An 18,202-nucleotide genomic window follows, 5' to 3' on the forward strand; every position below is an offset into this window, starting at 1 on the left:
TGATGCTTGCGATGCGTATCTAATGGGTGTATGGACAAATATTGTATTCTTCCTGCAGAGGTATCGCGGTCCCTTACCATGCCCGTAAGCTTTTCCCGATGCCCGAAACGCCTGAATCTACATCCCTCGCCCTGAACGCCGGTCACTCGTTGAAAGGCGAAACAAACTCATGAAGCAAGCAATTGACAAAGGAGGTGGGGAAGGGTGCGTTTCATTGCTTCAGGGAAACGCTCTGCACCGTCTGCTCGACCGTCGGCAGCAGGTTGTAGAGCAGGTTCGGGTCCCGCAACGCGATGGTGATATCATCCGGCAGCCTGCCCTCCATGAACAGCGACTGTCACACCCTCGTCGTCAGCAAATTTGCACCTGTACATCCGAGGCTTTCGAAACTTACCCGCTTGACGCTGTCGAAGGTGTCCTCCTTGGCTGTGTACTCCCGGATGACCTCGTCCGTCTCAAAGTCGACGTACACCCTCGTGTCCCGGATGCGCACGATGACGTTGTCGAGGCGCATGAACAGGCGGCACAGCAGCAACATGCGCTTCTCGTGGACGCGGACCTTGACGCTGACGATGGAGATGCCGTTGTCGTCGAGCTCGCTCTCGAAGAGTACCACGTCGTCGAAGAAGAGGATCGGGTCCCGGCGCTTGAGCAGCTCGAGCGGAATCTGCCGCGTCGTCGTCTCCTCCAGCTTCTGCCCCGGGGCGTCGGGCTCCTGCAGGGTGCCGCGGTACTCGGTCGAGTAGGACCAGTCGTACGGCTTGACGACCTCCTTGATCCCCGCGCTCGTCTTTTCCCTACTCGACGACCAGTCCCGAGCGTAGGCGACCTTGAGCATCTTCTTGTCCGTCTTGTCGACGGCGTCGAGTGCGTCGTAGGCGTTGAAGGAGACGGACCAGCCTGTGGGCACGTGGGAGACGGAGACGAGGTTGTCGCCGAATATCATCTCGGGGACCGGGATGCCAAGTGAGGCCGTCATCTCGTCGATGGGCCCGGCCTTGGAGATGGGAAGCTTGCGGGAGGCAATGCGGAAATTGCGCTGGGTGTGGGTTGTCGTGGCCGCGGCGAGGGCGGAGGGGGTAGGGAATGGCTCGTTGGGGGAAGTTATGTGGTTCATCTTGGGGGCGTTGGGGGGTGTCGATTTGGGAAGGTTCGATGCAAATTGGGAGGGCGCGCTGCGAGGGAGTTGCGGCGGGGGTAGTTGTATATCCGTAGTGGCTCGGAGCTGTTGGTGTTGAGAGGAAGGTTTTGTTTGGTTTTGGTGTAACGCAGCTCGGATCGGAGGTGTGCAGTAGTGTCGAAGCTCTCTCTGGTCGGGAGAGCACCAGGGAGTGATGGTGGGGGTTGGCGGGGAACAAAGGTGTGTCCCGGGACCAAGATCCCTGCTTCTGTCGGTGAGGGAAGGGAACCAACGTCACTCCACCAAGCTCACCGAGTCGCCGAGATGTCCCGATTTCTCACTTCTCCCCCGCTCCTGTACGGACTCGGCGAGTTCCTCGATGAATGCGTGACCGTACCAGCTTTCGACCGCATGTAAACAACTCATATGCCGGTCGTGCGGTGCCGTTGCACCCTTGGGTTCGATTTTCCCATGGATTGCCTCGTGTTCCGCAATATGATGCATGAGCCATTTGATCGACTTATCTGCTCTCTCTCGCTCTAGTTCACCCGGTTCTTGTTCGACTTCTTTGCCAAATTGATTCCGGGAGGATATACCAAAGGAATCTCTTGGAATCGGAGGGGGCTTGCAATACAGCCTGGCAAAGAGTCGACACTGTCTCTCCGTCGCATACACTCTCAACATGTTGTTGAGAACTCGGAAGGCACTGCTTAGCAGCATCCGTTGATATCTCTGCTCCTCTTCACCTTTATTTATGGCCTTGATGTACCAGCGCATGGCTGTATCGGCCCGCTCGACGGCGGATTTGAGCGGATTGAAGCTGTGCTTATCGAGATCCTGCCGTATGGCGTAGAACATCTCGAGCACGGCGATGGCGTAGTCCCAGCGACACGCCAGCAGGCCCAAGAGGCTGCCAACGCTCATGCTGTAAAGCACCTCGAGATCATGGTCCCGCAGGAGTCCAAAGTGCCACAGCAGCACGTCTGCTGCGACATTGCCCCACATCCTCTCGAGTGGTGCGTTCTGGTGCCTCATGCCCCTGTGGTGCCAGAAGAGATGCCATGCGAACCGCCAGCTGAGGTAGCGGATATACGGGGGCGTCAAGTCGGCCACCGACCTTGCCGCGTTTTTCAGCATGTCCTGCCAGCCAGGGTGCGCGGAATATCCCTCTGCCGGTGGATATCGAAGCTTCAACCACTTCCTGTCTGTCTTGTATACACCGGGAAGCGACTTGAACTGTCTCCACGTCCGGATGTACTCGAAAGTTCCCGAGGCGAGGCAACTGCCATCGCTGTAGCCGGGGCACAGCTTAGGAGATGCCCGTATCGTTGTCATGCTCAGCTCCACTTCGTTGGATTGTGTGAAGCTCCCTGCAAGTATCGGGTATCGGTCCTTGAACTCGCTCATCCTGAGAAGCCATTTCTTGGGGACTGATGCTTCGATGTGTCTATTGCATCTATCACATCTGACCCACATGCCTATGTGCCCCCCCGAAAGCCTGGCGTTTTCTCTCGAAAGTTCCAAAGGCGGTGTCTGCCACAAGGGCACAATTGATGTGGTCTGTTGCTCCAACTCCATCTTGCGTTTGAAATCGGACTAGACGATATCGTTCGCCCTAGTATCGGTGTTCTTGATCTGAAAGTATCTTTGCCCCCAGAACCAACAGCTTTTTGACGGTATTTGCGGTGATCCTTGTTTGTTTTCGAGATGTTGCTTCCTGCCAGAGAGCCAGCTGGGTGGTAAGTTGATATACATGTGTGGGAGGTCATCGGAGATACGTCTTAGCAGCTTGTTCCACACTTTCCACTGAAAAGAATACAACGAGGTTTTGGACCAACGCTTTGAAAACTTAATCTTATTAGACGCGAGTATTCAGATAGGTCAGTACTGTTGTAGCGAGAGGATACTGGCTCGTGGAACCAATGGGGAGGTCGGCGACATGCTGGCTTGTGAGGATTTGTCGTCATTATGAGCACGATGTTTCGTTCGTATAGTCATTTGATGGACGAAGGATAACATACAAGGGCACAATGTAGGAAAGGCAGACTTCTTTGTCTCGATGCATCGGAGAAAGGGAAGCGTGGTCGTCGGTTATATTCAATTCAAGCCATGCCACCATACGCTGTCATTCAGGTGCCTTCCCCCCCAATTCCGAGTCAAACATTTAATCGTCCGAGATCCTCCTCTCAAACGGACAGTAATGATGGAGCAGATACCTTGTAATAACTCGATAAGTTTTTGTTATTTTAGAGCGATACAGGATAAAAAAGCTGTCGATCACTACGGACAGCCGATGAACAATACTCAAGCTCTGCACCAGAAGTATACGGTGCACCCGTTATGTGATGGACGTTGCATACGGTCATCAAAACGAGTGCGTCCGCCTTGGGATGCTGCAGCCCAGACCGCTCATCGGCCAGGACAAATCACGGGGCCTAATCCATCTTGGTCACCCATTGACCAGGCACATGACCTGAAACGGGGCTGGAGAGGATCGAGGAACTGTCGGTTAATTTGATCCTGGACGAACAAGGAAATGGGAGATGGTACCTATCCGTAAACGTCAGACCAAGCTGACAGCAGCTAAGACAAGGCGGTTGGGGAGCCATCGGCTGGTGTGGGGCGGGGGGCAGGAGAATGGCACTGTTGCTGTACCTGAAAACAGAGGGGCGGGTCGCTGCCCTGCTGTTGCAGTGTGCCCGTCTCCCTGGCAACCATCCTGGCCCCCGTTGTTTAGCTCCCACGAAGGCTGGTACATCGTTAGTCGCTCGAGACCTTTCTTAATAAATCCGACAACCAACTTCACGTTTTCCCTTAAACCCATACAACCCTCTCAGTGCACTCATTTCTAACCGGCAGGGAACACTCGAACTAGTTGCATACCTTCTCCAATACACTTGGCGACAATGGCTACCCGGACGCTGGAGTCGCGCTTTGAGCGCATGTCGGTGAATGACGAGAATGAGCCTGTCGACAGCGGCAAGCTCTACTCAAAGACCCAGGTTCGTGCCTCTCGTCGGTGTACTTCCATCATCCGACGACACCGTCGCTGACATAAGGCGTATAATAGTCCTTGGTCAAGACATCACAGCTCTCCCAGGCTTCGAGCAGACCAAATCTCGTCAAGGTCGCACTCCAGTCCCAGAGCACAAACGCCGTCGCCTCGGTAACGCTGCCGTCGCAGTCCGCACAACGACTTGCGAAAAACCCTGCTTCACCCGCGAGAAAGCCCCTGCCATCGACCTCGTCGAGGACGTCCGATGAAGTCGTCGAGGTCGAGCGCAAGTCGACAATCTCCCTCATCGTCGAGCCCTCGGCGCCCAAGGTCTTCCACCTCGGCATGTTCGAGATTGGCCGGCCCTTGGGGAAGGGAAAGTTCGGCCGTGTGTACCTCGCGAGGGAGCGCACGAGCGGCTTCATCTGCGCCCTCAAGGTCCTGCACAAGAACGAGCTCCAGCAAGGCCGCGTCGAGAAGCAGGTCCGTCGCGAGATCGAGATCCAGAGCAACCTGCGCCACCCCAACATCCTTCAGCTGTACGGACACTTCCATGACAGCAAGCGCGTCTTCCTCATCCTCGAGTTTGCCGGCAAGGGCGAGCTGTACAAGCACCTCCGTAAGGAGAGCCGCTTCCCCGAGTGGAAGTCGGCGCAGTACATTGCCCAGATGGCCTCGGCCCTGCGCTACCTGCACCGCAAGCACGTCATCCACAGGGATATCAAGCCCGAGAACATCCTCATGGGCATCCACGGCGAGATCAAGATTTCCGATTTCGGCTGGAGCGTCCACGCCCCCAACAACCGCCGCAACACAATGTGCGGTACCCTCGACTACCTGCCGCCCGAAATGATCAAGCCCGGTAGCTCGGACAACTACTACAACGAAAAGGTCGACCTCTGGAGTTTGGGCGTCCTCACGTACGAGTTCCTCGTGGGCGAGGCACCCTTCGAGGACACGCCCGTGATGACGCAAAGGAGGATCGCCCGGGCTGACATGACAGTCCCGTCGTTTGTCAGTCCCGAGGCCAAGGATTTGATTAAGAAGGTGAGTCAATATCACGCGCGCCGCTTTCCCAGACGCCATGTGCTGATGTCGTTGCCCAGCTGCTTGTTCTTGACCCCGAGAAGAGAATACCCCTCGAGCAGGTCCAAACCCACCCCTGGATCGTCAAGCACTGCGTCAAAGGCGAGAGAGCCGCCAACCGCGAGAAGAGCACCTAATTTATGACCCTTATGATTCATGCATCACATACCATCAAGGCATAACGGCCCTTGTATGATTAACGGCGTTTCTTCTTTGCGGGATCCAGACGGGCTCTGATCTACGGCTTGGGGTTTTGGGGGGCAGTCTTGTTTCTTTTTCTTTCCAATTGCATGGCGGGAGTTGGGTTGTCTCTATATGTCCGTCGTTTTTTTTTTTTTTTTGAAGTGTAGTAGAGAGACAAAACCAGAGAGAAGCATAGCCATTCATCGTAAAAGCATTACTGTAGTTGGGTGTTTCGCTTCTTCTGAGAAGAAAATATAGTACATCCTGTTCCAAGGGTATTATACACACGCGCGCGCACGCTCGTCTCCCGAGCCCATCTACCACCACCATCCTGTCCGTCTTCTCGGCGCCGTTCCGTCATCTGTAAACCTCGTCAAAGGGCCGCGTGTCGTTGAAGCACGACTCCCAGACCTGGTTCACCACCTTGGTGGCCTGCACGTCATCCTTGCACCTCGGCCGGTTGAGGACGGATTGGATGGCGCGCTTCCGCACGCAGTCCTGGAACTGCTGCGACAGGCTCCAGTTGCCTCTTGTGAAGGCCTCCCTCGTCCACCTGCACTCGCCGCTGAGCATCGATGCTCGGATCTGTTTCTCGCACTTTAGTATTTCCGTCGTCGTCATCATCATTCCCACGTTCCCCATCCACCCCCCACCTCCCAGGAGAGAACCTACCTCTGTACACGCCGCATGCTTCAGGTCCAAGTCACCCATCCAATCGACCTTCCACCGAAGGTGGTCCCACGCGTGCACCATCTCGTGCGACAGCGTGTCTTCGAGGTGCTTCCGGTCCCTCACCTCGTTGGCGCAGATGAGGATCCCGTGCGCGGGGCTGAAGCCGCCGGACTGGCGGTGAACCTCGCCGTCTTCGGTCAGCCGGGCAGGGCACCGCCTGCAGAGGATGTTGGACGAGTCCAGGTTGCCGTTGAGGGCGGCGATCTTGTCGTTGAGGAAGCGCACGGTCGGGGAAAAGGCGAGGAGCCAGTCGCGGTACTCCTCGCAGCGCTTGCAGTCGCGCTCCTCGTTGGCGCGGTAGCGGGCCTCGCGGTAGTGGAACTGGCCCTCGGGGGTCATGCCTCCAGTGAGGACTTTGAAGTAGTTCATCCACCACTTGGTCTGCGGGTCGAAGCCGGTGCGGGCTGGATCGTTGCGAAGCTCGCGCGGCGGTTGCTGAGGCGTGTTCGGTGCTGCTGATGCCGCTGAGGAGGCGGCCGTCGTCGTCGAGGGGGCCTCGGGAGACGCCGCAGGCATCGGTTTATCGTCAAGAATCGTCATTTTGGCCGGCTATCGGAGTGATGTGAAATATCGAGTCGTTGGGTATCGGCGCTCGACAGCGTTGGTGATGGCCAGGGTGGAGATTGTGAATGGGAGATGGATTGGAGACTGGGGAAATTTTGGCCACTATCGATAAGGCCAGCAGTGTTGCGCGAGCCGATGTTCAACATGAAGTGCCGGTCAGTGGGCCATTTGACAAGTATCCGGCCATCTCATTACTCACAATTTGGCAAGAAAAGGACCTCATAGTATATTTCTCATCATGTTATGGTTTTATTTCATTAATTGTCTGATGTAATGGCTAGCGCTGGAATAGACCCGTTGCATTGCAACTTGAGGTCAATGGTTTCCCAACTTACGACCTAATACTTCTAGGCTGAGTAAGATGCCCACCCTACCTACCTACCTAGGTACGCATTGTACGCACCCCTGGAAGTTGGCTCAGATGCGGTCTATAAAGGCGTGCTATTGCTGTAGCTCGACTTGGTGACATAGTGGGCAACCGAATCTTCAAATACTTGCCGCATGCATCACGTCTAGAGGACAACCGGCCTTGGGTGGTATATTTGTACGAGATTCCTCATATGGACCACTCTGCCCCGGATTTTAGGGAAGGGCACCCACCCAATCACAGGCTCCTCCTAGCTTCACTCCCGGGCTCTCTCCGCCTGCCTCTGTCACACCGGACGATCCCGATGTCGGGCCATCCGGAAGGGGATTTTTTTTTCTTTCTCTTACCGATCCAGTCATCCAGCGCCGCACCAGACCAAAGCCCGACAACAAAGGGGCGCACAACCACTTAGTCCTGACCAGGGGCCTTGAACATTACCACCCTCTTCGTCCCTGCGTCCCACATTTCGACGACAACTGGCTGGTCTGAGTCCTGGCAATGGCGGAAGAGAGTGGTTCAACGTGTAAGAGGATCCAATATTTTCCGCGCCTACGTAATATGCCTGATGCCGCCGTTGGGCGTCTTTTTAGTCTTTTATTTTTGGTGCTGTTTATACCGTTGATCGTGGCCATTTTTGGCGTTAGCGAAAGGTGCAAGCTTTAAAGAAAAGAAGCCTGTGACTAACTTCGGGTATCATCGACCGCAGATATGAAGCAGCACCGTGAGGGCCAGAAACCCCAAACAGTGGTGCTCAAGCTGGGTGAGTGGTTCGGAAATGGGTTCGCCATGATTCGTACTGACTTGTTTCACAGGCACCAGCTCAATTGTTGACGAGAAGACCCATCAGCCCCTGCTGTCTATTCTTAGTCTTATTGTCGAGACGGCGGTGAAGTTGAGGAAAGATGGCCATAGGGTGGTCATCGTCTCATCCGGCGCCATTGGCGTTGGTCTTCTCCGGATGGAAATGGGCAGGCGGCCGAAACACCTGTCGACGTTGCAGGTTGGTCCGATTCTGCAACCTCGACCTCAAAAGAGACACGACTGACAGACTCGCAGGCGTTAGCAGCCATTGGCCAGTGCAGACTCATCAGTTTGTGGGACGACTTGTTCAGCCACTTTAGACAGCCTGTCGCCCAGATCCTCCTTACGCGGAACGACATAGCGGATGTAAGTCATGCTAATGAGAACGAACGATAGAAGTGCCTGACCCGGCTTTAGCGGACCCGATATCTCAATGCCCAAAACACATTCAACGAGCTTCTCGACATGGGTGTCATTCCAATCGTCAACGAGAATGACACCCTGGCGGTGTCGGAAATCAAGTTCGGCGACAACGACACGCTCTCTGCCATCGCCGCCGGCATGGTCCACGCTGACATGCTTTTCCTCATGACCGACGTGGATTGTCTCTACGACAAGAACCCCAGAACACACCCCGACGCACAGGCCATTGAAGTAGTTGAAGATATTTCCAGCATCCAAGCGGACGGTAAGCCAATATAAGATCAACACCTGATAGAGAGAGAGAGAGAGAGAGAGAGAGAGCTCAGGTAAACGCACCGAAGCTGACACACCCAAACAGTATCAACCGCCGGCTCCTCCCTCGGCACCGGCGGCATGATGACCAAGATCGTGGCTGCAAGACTGGCGACATCCGCAGGCGTGACCACTGTGATCACCCGCTCCTCCAACCCGGGCAACATCGTCAAGATCGTGCGCTACATCCAGGCACAGCAAAAATCCTCCCCGCACCTGGACGCCACTGCCATCCATGATGGCGGAGACCACGACACTGACCACGACCACGACCACGACCACGCCGAGGACCCCCTGTCCCAGTCCACCGCCTCCCTGCGCCTCGACCAGGCCGTCGAGAAGCCCCCGTTGCACACCCGCTTCCTCCCCTCCGCGGAGCCGATCCGCGACCGTCATTTCTGGCTCATCCACGGCCTCAAGCCCCACGGCACGCTGTACATCGACGCCGGCGCCCACAGCGCCCTGCTCCGCAAGGCCGGCCTGCTGCCGGCCGGCGTGATCGACGTCGACGGCAACTTTGCGCAGCAAGAGGCCGTCCGCCTCGTCGTCGTGGACCGCCTGCACGGCCCGAGCGCGGGCCAGAGCGGCAAGCGGTGGGGCGGGACGCCGGTCGAGGTCGGCCGCGCGCTGGTCAACTACGCCGCGCCCGAGATCATGCGCATCAAGGGCCACCAGAGCTCGGACATCGGGGGCCTGCTGGGGTACGCCGACAGCGAGTACGTGGCGGAGAGGCAGCACATCCGCATCTTCAGCCGCGAGAGCCGGCCAGTGACGCCGAGCATCGAGAAGGCCAAGGAGCAGATTGTCGAGGAGGTGATTTCTGGCATCACCGGGTATGAACAGAAGACGTAAGAGGCAGAGAGGGACAACGATGGCCGGGGTGAGGGGGCAAGTCTGCATGTGTGATGAATCAAAAAGCGATATTTCCAGAATTGCGAGGCGCATTCCATAAAGGGATACTTGGTGCCGGCTTTGAGACCTGACGGCTTATTAAAGACTATACAAGGGCTTTCTCAACGAGGGTCCCACTACAGAATCATACACTGTCACATGCGCTTTGTTCGTCATGTACTCGCAAAAAGCTCGGCATATATCCTCCAGGTGATTGCATTTTACTAGTCGGGGGGGGGGGGGGAGGCAGCGCAAGGCCACCGGCAGTACCAGCATGGTGCCCCGGCTGGAAAAGAAAGTGACCGAAAGAACAAGACTGCTGATGACCAACAAGAAACGCCGTCAAGATGCCCCGCCGTGTCCTCTGACTCTCTTTTTAGGGTGAAACCGAAAACGCCATTCCAAACATGTTTAACACAAAAATGTCCAAGAAGCCAAAGGGGGTGGAGGGGAGGGGGGATTCCGGCCTCCTCCTCCTTCTTCACGACCACGGTCCCCTTTCCTCCGCGAAAAAGGAAGAACAAAAAAACAAGCGGAATCCGTTTAACCGGCAAAGAGGGTATCTTCGTCGCGCAGGTACTCGCCACAGTCGGACTGCCTGAAGCACACGACACCCGTGGGGTCGAGACGGCGCGCCTCGGCCGTCGAGCGGGCGGTAACGCCGAAGCCGAGGGGCTTGTCGTCCATGGAGAAGACGATGACTCCCTGGTGCTCCGGGCAGTCTTCGGACCAGCGGCCAACGTGAGCCTTGACGATGTTGCCGCCGTACAGGAAGGGCATCTCGCCGTTGGGCTGTCGCAGAGGATTGAAGTTAGCATTACCGTCCTCGGATAGACTTGTTCCGGACTAGAGTGGCTCACCTTGACCCAGATCTTGTATCTTGCGTGCTCGCTGAGAATCGGGAGGGCGGTGACGTGCAGACGGAACTTGCCTGTCTTTGTGAACTTGCCTACATCGCCGGCAGGTTAGAGACACAACTTCCAATGCAGTGTGAGAAGGCCATGCGCGCGAGAACGTACCTAGGCAGATGCCGATGCTGAGGAGCTTATCGCGGGCGATACTGGTCGCAAGGTTGGCGACGGAGAGGCGGACGTAGTAGACGCGGTCGCGGATCATGCGAAAGACGTAGCGGTCCGGCTCGGGGCCGTTGTCGAGCGGGGCGATGAGGTTCTTCAGCGAGCTGCCCATGTAACTGGCCAGCTTGTTGAAGAGGGTCTCGGTCTCCTTTTCGGTAAGGGGACGCATTGTGGGCTTCTAGCGTCTTTTCCTTTCTTTCTTTTTGGTGGTGGTGAGAAAATGATCAAGGGCGGCTTTCTTGGGAAAACTTGCAAGCGCTACCGTACCGAGAGTGGGATGCAGAGGGTGCATCGCGATGCGAATAGGTTTGGAGTAGTGGCAGAAACCCAAAAAATTTCGGGCGGTCTGAGGGGAAGCCAGGGTTACTATTGGTTGAAATGACACAACTCCACTAAAAAGTTCTCGACGGACCCTCTTTCTGCTGCTGGTCTCGCAGGGTCCCATCCAGTCCGCCCGTGCATCGAGAAATCTTCCATTCGGCGAGCAAGCGACGAGCATTGAGGGCCAACAAAACGGAACAGCCTCAATTACCCGTGCCAAACCGGTTCGATCGACGACACATCCGCCATCTTTCGATTCAAGATGTCGTCCAGAGCCACCAAACGCCGCAGGCTCACACCTCCTCCCGAAGACGAGCAAGACGCCGCCGGCAAGAGCTCCAAGAAGATCCAAAAGTCTTTCTTCAAGAACGCCGCCAGCTGGAACTTGGAGCAGGACTATGAGAACCGCCCGCGAAAGGGGAAGAAGGAAAAGAAGGACAGCCATCGGCTGCCCATCAAGACGGCCGACGGCCGCCTCGAACAGTACCAGCCCCTCGAGGGCGACAACAGAGATGACGACGCCGCCTCGGTTGAGAGCGACGGCGAATGGCTCGAGGGTCGCGAGGATGAAGACGCCACCGCCGAAGCGGCCGCCGAACGGCTGCGTCAGGATCGCCGGAAGGAGGAGGAAGAGTCGAACCTGCCGGAGCCCGTCCAGATCCACCAGGCTAAGGAGGAGCTCGCCAAGATCGCAATGGCGCTGAACGAGGACCCGGAGGAGAACGTCGGCGCTTTCAAGGCCCTCGCCAAGATCGGCCAGTCGCGCATCCAGGCCATCCAGAAGCTCACGCTGGCCACCCAGCTCGCCGTCTACAAGGATGTCATCCCGGGCTACCGCATCCGGCCTGTCGCCGAGGACGCCCCCGTCGAGAAGCTTTCCAAAGAGGTCCGCAAACTGCGTGCCTTTGAGCAGGCCCTCGTGTCCGGATACCAGGGGTACGTCAAGGAGCTGGCCAAGTGGGCAAAGGCCGACATCCCTACCACACGCAAGACAGGGCAAAGCATCTCGAGCGTCGCCATCGCGTGCGCCTGCACGCTCGTCAACGCGGTGCCGCACTTCAACTTCCGCAACGACCTGCTCAAGATTCTCGTCAGCAAGCTCTCAAAACGGAAAATCGACGCCGACTATGTGAAATGCCGCCGTTCGCTCGAGACGCTCTTCATCGAGGACGAGGAGGGCCGTCCCTCGATGGAGGCTGTGTCGTTGTTGGCCAAGATGATGAAGGCCCGTGGCTTCGCCGTCGACGAGAGCGTGCCGAACCTCTTCCTCCACCTGCGCCTGCTGTCCGAGTTCGCCGGCAAGGCGTCACAGGACCGTGTTGACCGGGAGCACGACCCGAGCGCGCCGCCACCGCAATCCCGCAAGAGCTTCAAGAAGGAGTTCCGCACCAAGAAGGAGCGCAAGATGCTCAAGGAGCAAAAGGCTATCGAGAAGGACATGCAGCAGGCCGATGCCCTCGTCAGCCACGAGGAGCGCGAGCGCATGCAGTCAGAGACGCTCAAGCTCGTCTTCGCGTCCTACTTCCGCATCCTGAAGATGCGCGTGCCGCATCTTATGGGCGCCGTTCTCGAGGGCCTGGCGAAGTACGCCCACCTTATCAATCAGGACTTCTTCGGCGATTTGTTGGAAGCTCTCAAGGACCTCATTCGTCACGCTCAGGAAGACGCCGAAGGTAACTCCGTCGACGCCGACGGCGAGGAAAACCAAGAAGCAGACGCCAGCGACGACGATGATGGCGGCCCGTCCCGCAACACCACCCGCGAGGCCCTCCTCTGCGCCGTGACGGCCTTCGCCCTCCTCGCGGGCCAGGACGCACACAACTCCCGCGCCCAGCTTCACCTCGACCTCTCCTACTTCGTCACCCACCTCTTCGCCTCGCTCCCCTCGCTCTGCATGAATCCGGACCTGGAGTTGACCTCCAAATCCCTCCACATCCGGCCCGCGACGGCCGCTGCGACGCGCGACAACCGCGTGAACCTCCAGACCACCACCGTCCTGCTCCTCCGCTGCCTGACGGCCGTTCTCCTGCCCGCCTACCAGATCCGCTCCGTTCCACCCCTGCGGCTGGCGGCCTTCTCCAAGCAGCTCATGTCGGCCGCTCTCCACCTGCCCGACAAGTCGGCCCAGGCGGTGCTGGCGCTGATGCAGGACGTCTCGCACACGCATGGCAAGAAGATTTCGTCGCTGTGGCGCACCGAGGAGAGGAAGGGCGACGGCACCTACAACGCGCTGAGCGAGAGTGTCGAGGGCAGCAACCCGTTCGCGACGACGGTGTGGGAGGGCGAGCTCCTGCGGAGGCACTTCTCGCCCAAGGTGCGGGAGGGCGTCAAGCTATTAGAAAAAGAGATCAGTAACGCATAAAGAGCAATTTCAGACACGGCATAGAAGGAGTTGGGAAATCAAAAATACTGGCGGTGCTGTCTACTACCTACCTATTGACCGCGTGGCATTGGATCACAAAGAGCATGTTGTGTGATGTCGTGAGGTCGTTCGGGGGCATCTGTCTAGTCTGCAAGTTCGTGGCCCGCGGCATATGATTCGGTAGACACGGTCAACAGTCCCTGTGTATTTCGTTGATTGACTACCTAGAGTTCGCTTACATTTGGCAGCGGATTATGTGCCTATAGGCACTGGGGCAATGCCGCATGGTGTGCCGGTCCTCTTTACGTTTTAACCCAAGCCTCACACCCCAATCTCCCACTGTCTCGTCGGTCGTCCATGATAGCCGAACGTCAACACCGAAAAGGGATCATATCAGAAGTGAGTCATTGTTCGGTAGCTTCTCAAGGCCGTGACGTTGCAGGGCGTTTTGAATGGAAACATTTTGTCCAATCTCGACCTGATCAGTGCCTTGAAATGTAGCCGTGCATATTCAGCTGTCCCAGCAGTAGGACAGCGTGTTTCGAAATACCACAATTAATGTTAGTTCGCCAGCGTCTGGTCGACGATTCAGCGGCTCCAATGACTAACACAGCTTAACCAAGTCTGTATTTTCTCCAGGAAGGCCTAAGCAGCCCAAATTGAAGACATGATGCCTCTTCCTCTGCTGGACGGTTGCTGCAGTTGCTGAGTAGGGGGAGTCGCTTGGTGCGGTCCCTCCCAGACGGTGACATTCAATCCATCATCATCATTGTCAGCTGTAGCAGGGTTTGCCCCAAAATACAGCGGGTACTTCATCTTGGTTCTCAGAAGAACGGGGCAATCAGGCTTAGAATGGTCATGAAGGATGACGTTGACTGCAAACTTGTTGCGAGCTGTAGTTGACATGCCAGAGATGCCCACGTCGCCGTCTATGTCCATATTGTATTTCGAAGCCGCCAGGCCAGTAACAGGGTGGCTTCTCTTGGGACAGTCGCAACTGATTTCATCTGTCGAGACATTTCTGTTCTCGTCGTTCTCGGTCTTCTGATTCCGACCCTGTGAGACGGCACCCTTGACGTCATCTGATTGCGAGGCAGCCACAGACTGGATGTGAGGGCCATTGCCATCGAGTTGGTATCCATGAGCCTTGACCTGCTGCGGATCCGGGAGCTCCAATCCTGCTTCAATGTGTTGCAAGGCCCAGAGCAAGGTACCAACCTTTGGCTGCTGGCGGAGTTGAAGGTTGCTGCCGGTTTTGTTGGCAGTCTTCTGAGTCTTGTTTTTGGGGTACTCCGTCTCAAGGAGCCGGGAAACCTGTCCGTCATATGCAGCGGCAGCGGTACAGACTGGCTGCTGCCCTTGGGTTATATTAGAAGCTTGGCTGCTCACGGCGGTGTCGACGACTGAACCCTGGACACTGATTTCACCCTGTGTATGAACTGTTGATGAGTTCTCGCTGGTCCGTATGCTCTTGTCAAGACCATTGCCCTTCGATGTTGAAGTAGCCTTCTTCTCGAAGGGGCCATCCGAAACCTCTTGCCCATCCCGGTGAGTCTTATTGATGGTTGAAGATGTGGGACTCTGAGTCTGAGCAGTTACACGCATCGGCCCCTTCAGAATGCTTTGATTCTGGGAAACGGCAGCAGGCTGGACAGCAGGGACAACTCCTAAAGCCGAGATGTTGGGCCCAAGAGTGGTGTTGGCTTTCGGTACCGGTTTGGCTGGAAGAGACTGAGACTGGTTGCTGTTGGTAAGCCAACTGGCAAGCTTGAGATCGACTGGAACCGTGACAGTGGCCTCCTTGGTAGCGGCAGGAGTAGACTTCGCGGGTATGTTTTGGCCGGTACTCTGATCACCAAGCCAGCCAGCAAGAGATGGGTTGATTCGAGTAGGAGTTTTATTGGCATTACCCACTGAGAGAGCTGAGCGGGAATGCATAGGCATGGGACGATCTGGCAATATTAGCAAAGAGCGCGATACAACATCTTGGGAAATGACTTACTCATCGGGCTGCGAGAGAACTCGGATCGAGGCTTGGTCAAGGATCGTCCAGCTCCAACACCATAGGTACCACCTCCGCCCCTCAACACGTCTCTGCCGCCGCCTCGAGTACCACCGGCACGTCGGGTGTTACCTCCCGACTTGAACTCCTGTGCCAGAATTCTGGCCGCTTCCATCTGAGCGGCTCTGTCCATCGTGTTGATGACCTGAAATGTTGGCGCGGAGGTTCTGTCTGTGCCAGTTTCCTATTTTTAGCACTGGTGTTAGCTCCAATACCTTATGATGTACTACTTGGTGATGTGCCGTCGGTACTGGCTGAACTGAACACATAGAAGGAGCAAAGGCTTATATGTAGAGAAAACTGAAGCAATGATGATACGAATAGGGAAGGAATCATGCTGAAGAAGCATCATGAAAGCAACAGAAGTTGATGATGGGGTAAATGAAACAGCAGGGAATGTAACTTACTGTTTGCTCCGTTGTTTGATGAAAATCCTAGAAGGGACTGTGTTGTGGTTCTACGGATTCTAGAAACCTGGCCTCGAGTGTCTGGGGATCATGGAAATTGTGGAAGAGCTCGACCCTTCGACAATGTTGATAAAAGAGAAGAGACAGGTGTTGAAGGGAAGATGAGAAGGCCACAGAGAAAAGGTTGAGTGAAAAAGAGAAGGAGACAACAGAGGAGAGAGTATGGAGAAGCTCTTTCCCAAGTAACTGATTGGAAAATTGAGTTAGTGATTCAATGATTGGAAAGGTGCGTCTGAGGTAGACTCGCCAAAAGAATTGTGCGGGCGCTAAACAAAAAGAGAATATAAGGATGGCAGGAAAGAGCAGAGCAGCACCATTCCCGTACCTTCTCGCATTCCTATCGGGTTGTCTGCAACCACTTGATCAGGCACCCAGCTATTGGAGTACTGGCAGCAAGTGGACATGCTAGGTATTGTGAAGGAGGCAAGTGATTGCCAGCTTTAGAGGCGCGAATGTCTTGGTTAGATTTGGACAAGGGGATATCAAATAACAAGATTACGTATGATATAAGCGTGGTATCAGCATGCCATGACACCATAAGTATATGCACACACTCCTAGAAAGCATTCCGTGAATCTTGTAAGTTACAAAATTGATAGATGGAAGACAATGAAGTGTGTCGTAGGCACAAAGGGCAACGAGCAAGAAATATTACAGGTGAGTGGTAACCACGAATGAAATCGGCTATGAAGCCCTTCATGTTAAACAAACCCATCAAGGGGTAAGGAAAATAGCCTCTCAACGTGGTGCTTCTCAGAAAGCTACAGTCTGGTAGGGGTATACTATTGAAGCCTGCCCTATAGATGTCACCTCTCCAATCCCGACGACTAGTGACCATGACGGTGGAAATCAAGCCTTGCCGCCCTTCTTTACTGGAATCATCTTCTCATCTATCTTCAACTGCGTAGGACGATACATGGCTTCCTCGGCCTGTTCAAGCCACGCCACTCGTACGGGCGAGACGTGCTGTTGAACGTACTCGACGAGAGCCTTTGACATAGGGGCACCAACCCGGACGCCGACCGACGAAACCCTTGGAATGCCAAGGCAAGCACTTAGCTTCTCGGCGCATGGCTTCGAGTACCCCACAAGCCGGATCGGAGGAGCAGTTGACGAGCTCTTGGAGGCAACAGCGATCATTTGGGGCAGTTGGCAGTTGAAAGCGGATGACTGCCCTGAGCGAGCGACAAATACAACGGAATAGGGAGTGGGTAAGCTTGCCAAGGTGTTGTTATCGCCGGAGGCTTCCGAGGTGTACTGTCCTGTTGCAAGCCTTTCTAGGTTACGAGTGATACTAGTGAGACCGACGTCAACGAAGGAGGCGAGATCAGGCATAGGCGGGCGTTCGCTATTGGCTGGTCCCTTCGAATCGATCCCAACTTCTTTCATCTTCCTCTTGGCCGCTCGCTTGCCTTCTGAGGGCTTGACATGCCTCTGGCGATGTTGGCCTAGAGGAGACAAAAGGCTGTATTCCATGTCAGCGAGCTCAGAGGTCTGAAGGAGAAAAGTGTTGTTTGTTGGGTGACACAGGAAGGTCCAACACGTACCTGCAGAGTAATTCTAAAATTACGTCTTGATCTTCAGGAGTAATCTCTGGCCTATCGCCCATTAGCATTAACGAGAACGACGATATTGGGGGCAATGATATCATACCATTGTGTTGCTGAGAAGGGAGTGTCAACCGAATACACCAGCTTCTTCCGTAATTGCGCGGCCATAATGTAATTTGGTATGGAACCACAAAATACGTCTCTCTTCTCTTCCAGCGTTAAGACAAGCAGGGGGCCGGATGGAGCCAACACCACCTGTCTGGCAGGACGTTGGTGGTAGTGGGGATTGAGCTTGCAAAGTATATGGCGAACCCTTGATCGTCTCCGTGAGAAGGCAACAACGGTAGGGCTTGCAAAATGCGGAGAACGGCCAATGCCAAGACGGTGTGAGTTACGCTCCGTAATGTTGAGCTCCTGGGCAATAGTAGGCGTTCCAATCAGACGGCACAGGTTTGGATTAAACCATCTATGCCGGTGTGTGCCAGTCGTGGACGAAATGAAAGGCAAAAACAAAACTCGTCAGTCACAAACGACGGATTAAGCTAATTGGCCTTAGCGGCCGATAGCCTGGCCGATAAGCGAGATGGACGGGTGGCACTAGCGCCACATGAGACCATTGGGGGAGGGGGGGGGGAACGAGACGAACAGATGAGAGCTTTAGATCAACGAAAGATTTTAACAACGATATCAGGACGCTGAGAATAATATGCGGTTGATCACACACTGCGCTGTCAAGAGATTTAATCGCATAGGTACTCTCAAAAGACTACATGACCTGTCACAGCGTTTCACTCTGGTCTCCTCGCTGGATGTCAGCCACAGCAAGCACGGAAACATGAGTGTTGGGGTCGTCGAGGTACCTACAGGCTACATACCTACGCAGCAGGGAC

General features: G+C 55.5%; 8 protein-coding genes across 8 annotated transcripts; 3 read left to right on the forward strand and 5 right to left on the reverse strand.

Moving 5' to 3' along the window:
* Positions 1 to 211: 211 nt before the first annotated feature.
* Positions 212 to 1,117, reverse strand: GLRG_03602 (uncharacterized protein; the record flags this gene model as incomplete). The annotated part of the gene is made up of 2 exons (XM_008094287.1): positions 212 to 334; positions 395 to 1,117. 2 exons carry the CDS (start codon positions 1,115 to 1,117, stop codon positions 212 to 214), a joined length of 846 nt encoding a protein of 281 aa, XP_008092478.1.
* Positions 1,118 to 4,026: 2,909 nt separating this feature from the next.
* Positions 4,027 to 5,338, forward strand: GLRG_03603 (uncharacterized protein; the record flags this gene model as incomplete). Its single annotated transcript, XM_008094288.1, has 3 exons — positions 4,027 to 4,122; positions 4,191 to 5,162; positions 5,222 to 5,338. The coding sequence occupies 3 exons, from the start codon at positions 4,027 to 4,029 to the stop codon at positions 5,336 to 5,338; spliced, it is 1,185 nt and encodes a 394-aa protein (XP_008092479.1).
* Positions 5,339 to 5,741: 403 nt separating this feature from the next.
* On the reverse strand, positions 5,742 to 6,656 carry GLRG_03604 (peptidase M76 family protein; the record flags this gene model as incomplete). The annotated part of the gene is made up of 2 exons (XM_008094289.1): positions 5,742 to 5,969; positions 6,057 to 6,656. The coding sequence occupies 2 exons, from the start codon at positions 6,654 to 6,656 to the stop codon at positions 5,742 to 5,744; spliced, it is 828 nt and encodes a 275-aa protein (XP_008092480.1).
* Positions 6,657 to 7,755: 1,099 nt separating this feature from the next.
* GLRG_03605 (glutamate 5-kinase) lies at positions 7,756 to 9,435 on the forward strand (the record flags this gene model as incomplete). The annotated part of the gene is made up of 5 exons (XM_008094290.1): positions 7,756 to 7,807; positions 7,860 to 8,047; positions 8,104 to 8,214; positions 8,266 to 8,536; positions 8,630 to 9,435. The coding sequence occupies 5 exons, from the start codon at positions 7,756 to 7,758 to the stop codon at positions 9,433 to 9,435; spliced, it is 1,428 nt and encodes a 475-aa protein (XP_008092481.1).
* A 582-nt stretch (positions 9,436 to 10,017) lies between these two features.
* Positions 10,018 to 10,719, reverse strand: GLRG_03606 (60S ribosome subunit biogenesis protein NIP7; the record flags this gene model as incomplete). The annotated part of the gene is made up of 3 exons (XM_008094291.1): positions 10,018 to 10,266; positions 10,335 to 10,423; positions 10,494 to 10,719. The coding sequence occupies 3 exons, from the start codon at positions 10,717 to 10,719 to the stop codon at positions 10,018 to 10,020; spliced, it is 564 nt and encodes a 187-aa protein (XP_008092482.1).
* Positions 10,720 to 11,133: 414 nt separating this feature from the next.
* On the forward strand, positions 11,134 to 13,233 carry GLRG_03607 (nucleolar complex-associated protein; the record flags this gene model as incomplete). Its single annotated transcript, XM_008094292.1, has 1 exon — positions 11,134 to 13,233. One exon carries the CDS (start codon positions 11,134 to 11,136, stop codon positions 13,231 to 13,233), a length of 2,100 nt encoding a protein of 699 aa, XP_008092483.1.
* Positions 13,234 to 13,878: 645 nt separating this feature from the next.
* GLRG_03608 (uncharacterized protein) lies at positions 13,879 to 15,428 on the reverse strand (the record flags this gene model as incomplete). Its single annotated transcript, XM_008094293.1, has 3 exons — positions 13,879 to 15,081; positions 15,148 to 15,185; positions 15,236 to 15,428. The coding sequence occupies 3 exons, from the start codon at positions 15,426 to 15,428 to the stop codon at positions 13,879 to 13,881; spliced, it is 1,434 nt and encodes a 477-aa protein (XP_008092484.1).
* A 1,183-nt stretch (positions 15,429 to 16,611) lies between these two features.
* GLRG_03609 (uncharacterized protein) lies at positions 16,612 to 17,480 on the reverse strand (the record flags this gene model as incomplete). Its single annotated transcript, XM_008094294.1, has 3 exons — positions 16,612 to 17,227; positions 17,310 to 17,360; positions 17,416 to 17,480. The coding sequence occupies 3 exons, from the start codon at positions 17,478 to 17,480 to the stop codon at positions 16,612 to 16,614; spliced, it is 732 nt and encodes a 243-aa protein (XP_008092485.1).
* Positions 17,481 to 18,202: the final 722 nt, after the last annotated feature.

Source organism: Colletotrichum graminicola (assembly GCF_000149035.1).
Source record: "Colletotrichum graminicola M1.001 genomic scaffold supercont1.11, whole genome shotgun sequence".
Lineage (NCBI taxonomy): Eukaryota > Fungi > Ascomycota > Sordariomycetes > Glomerellales > Glomerellaceae > Colletotrichum > Colletotrichum graminicola.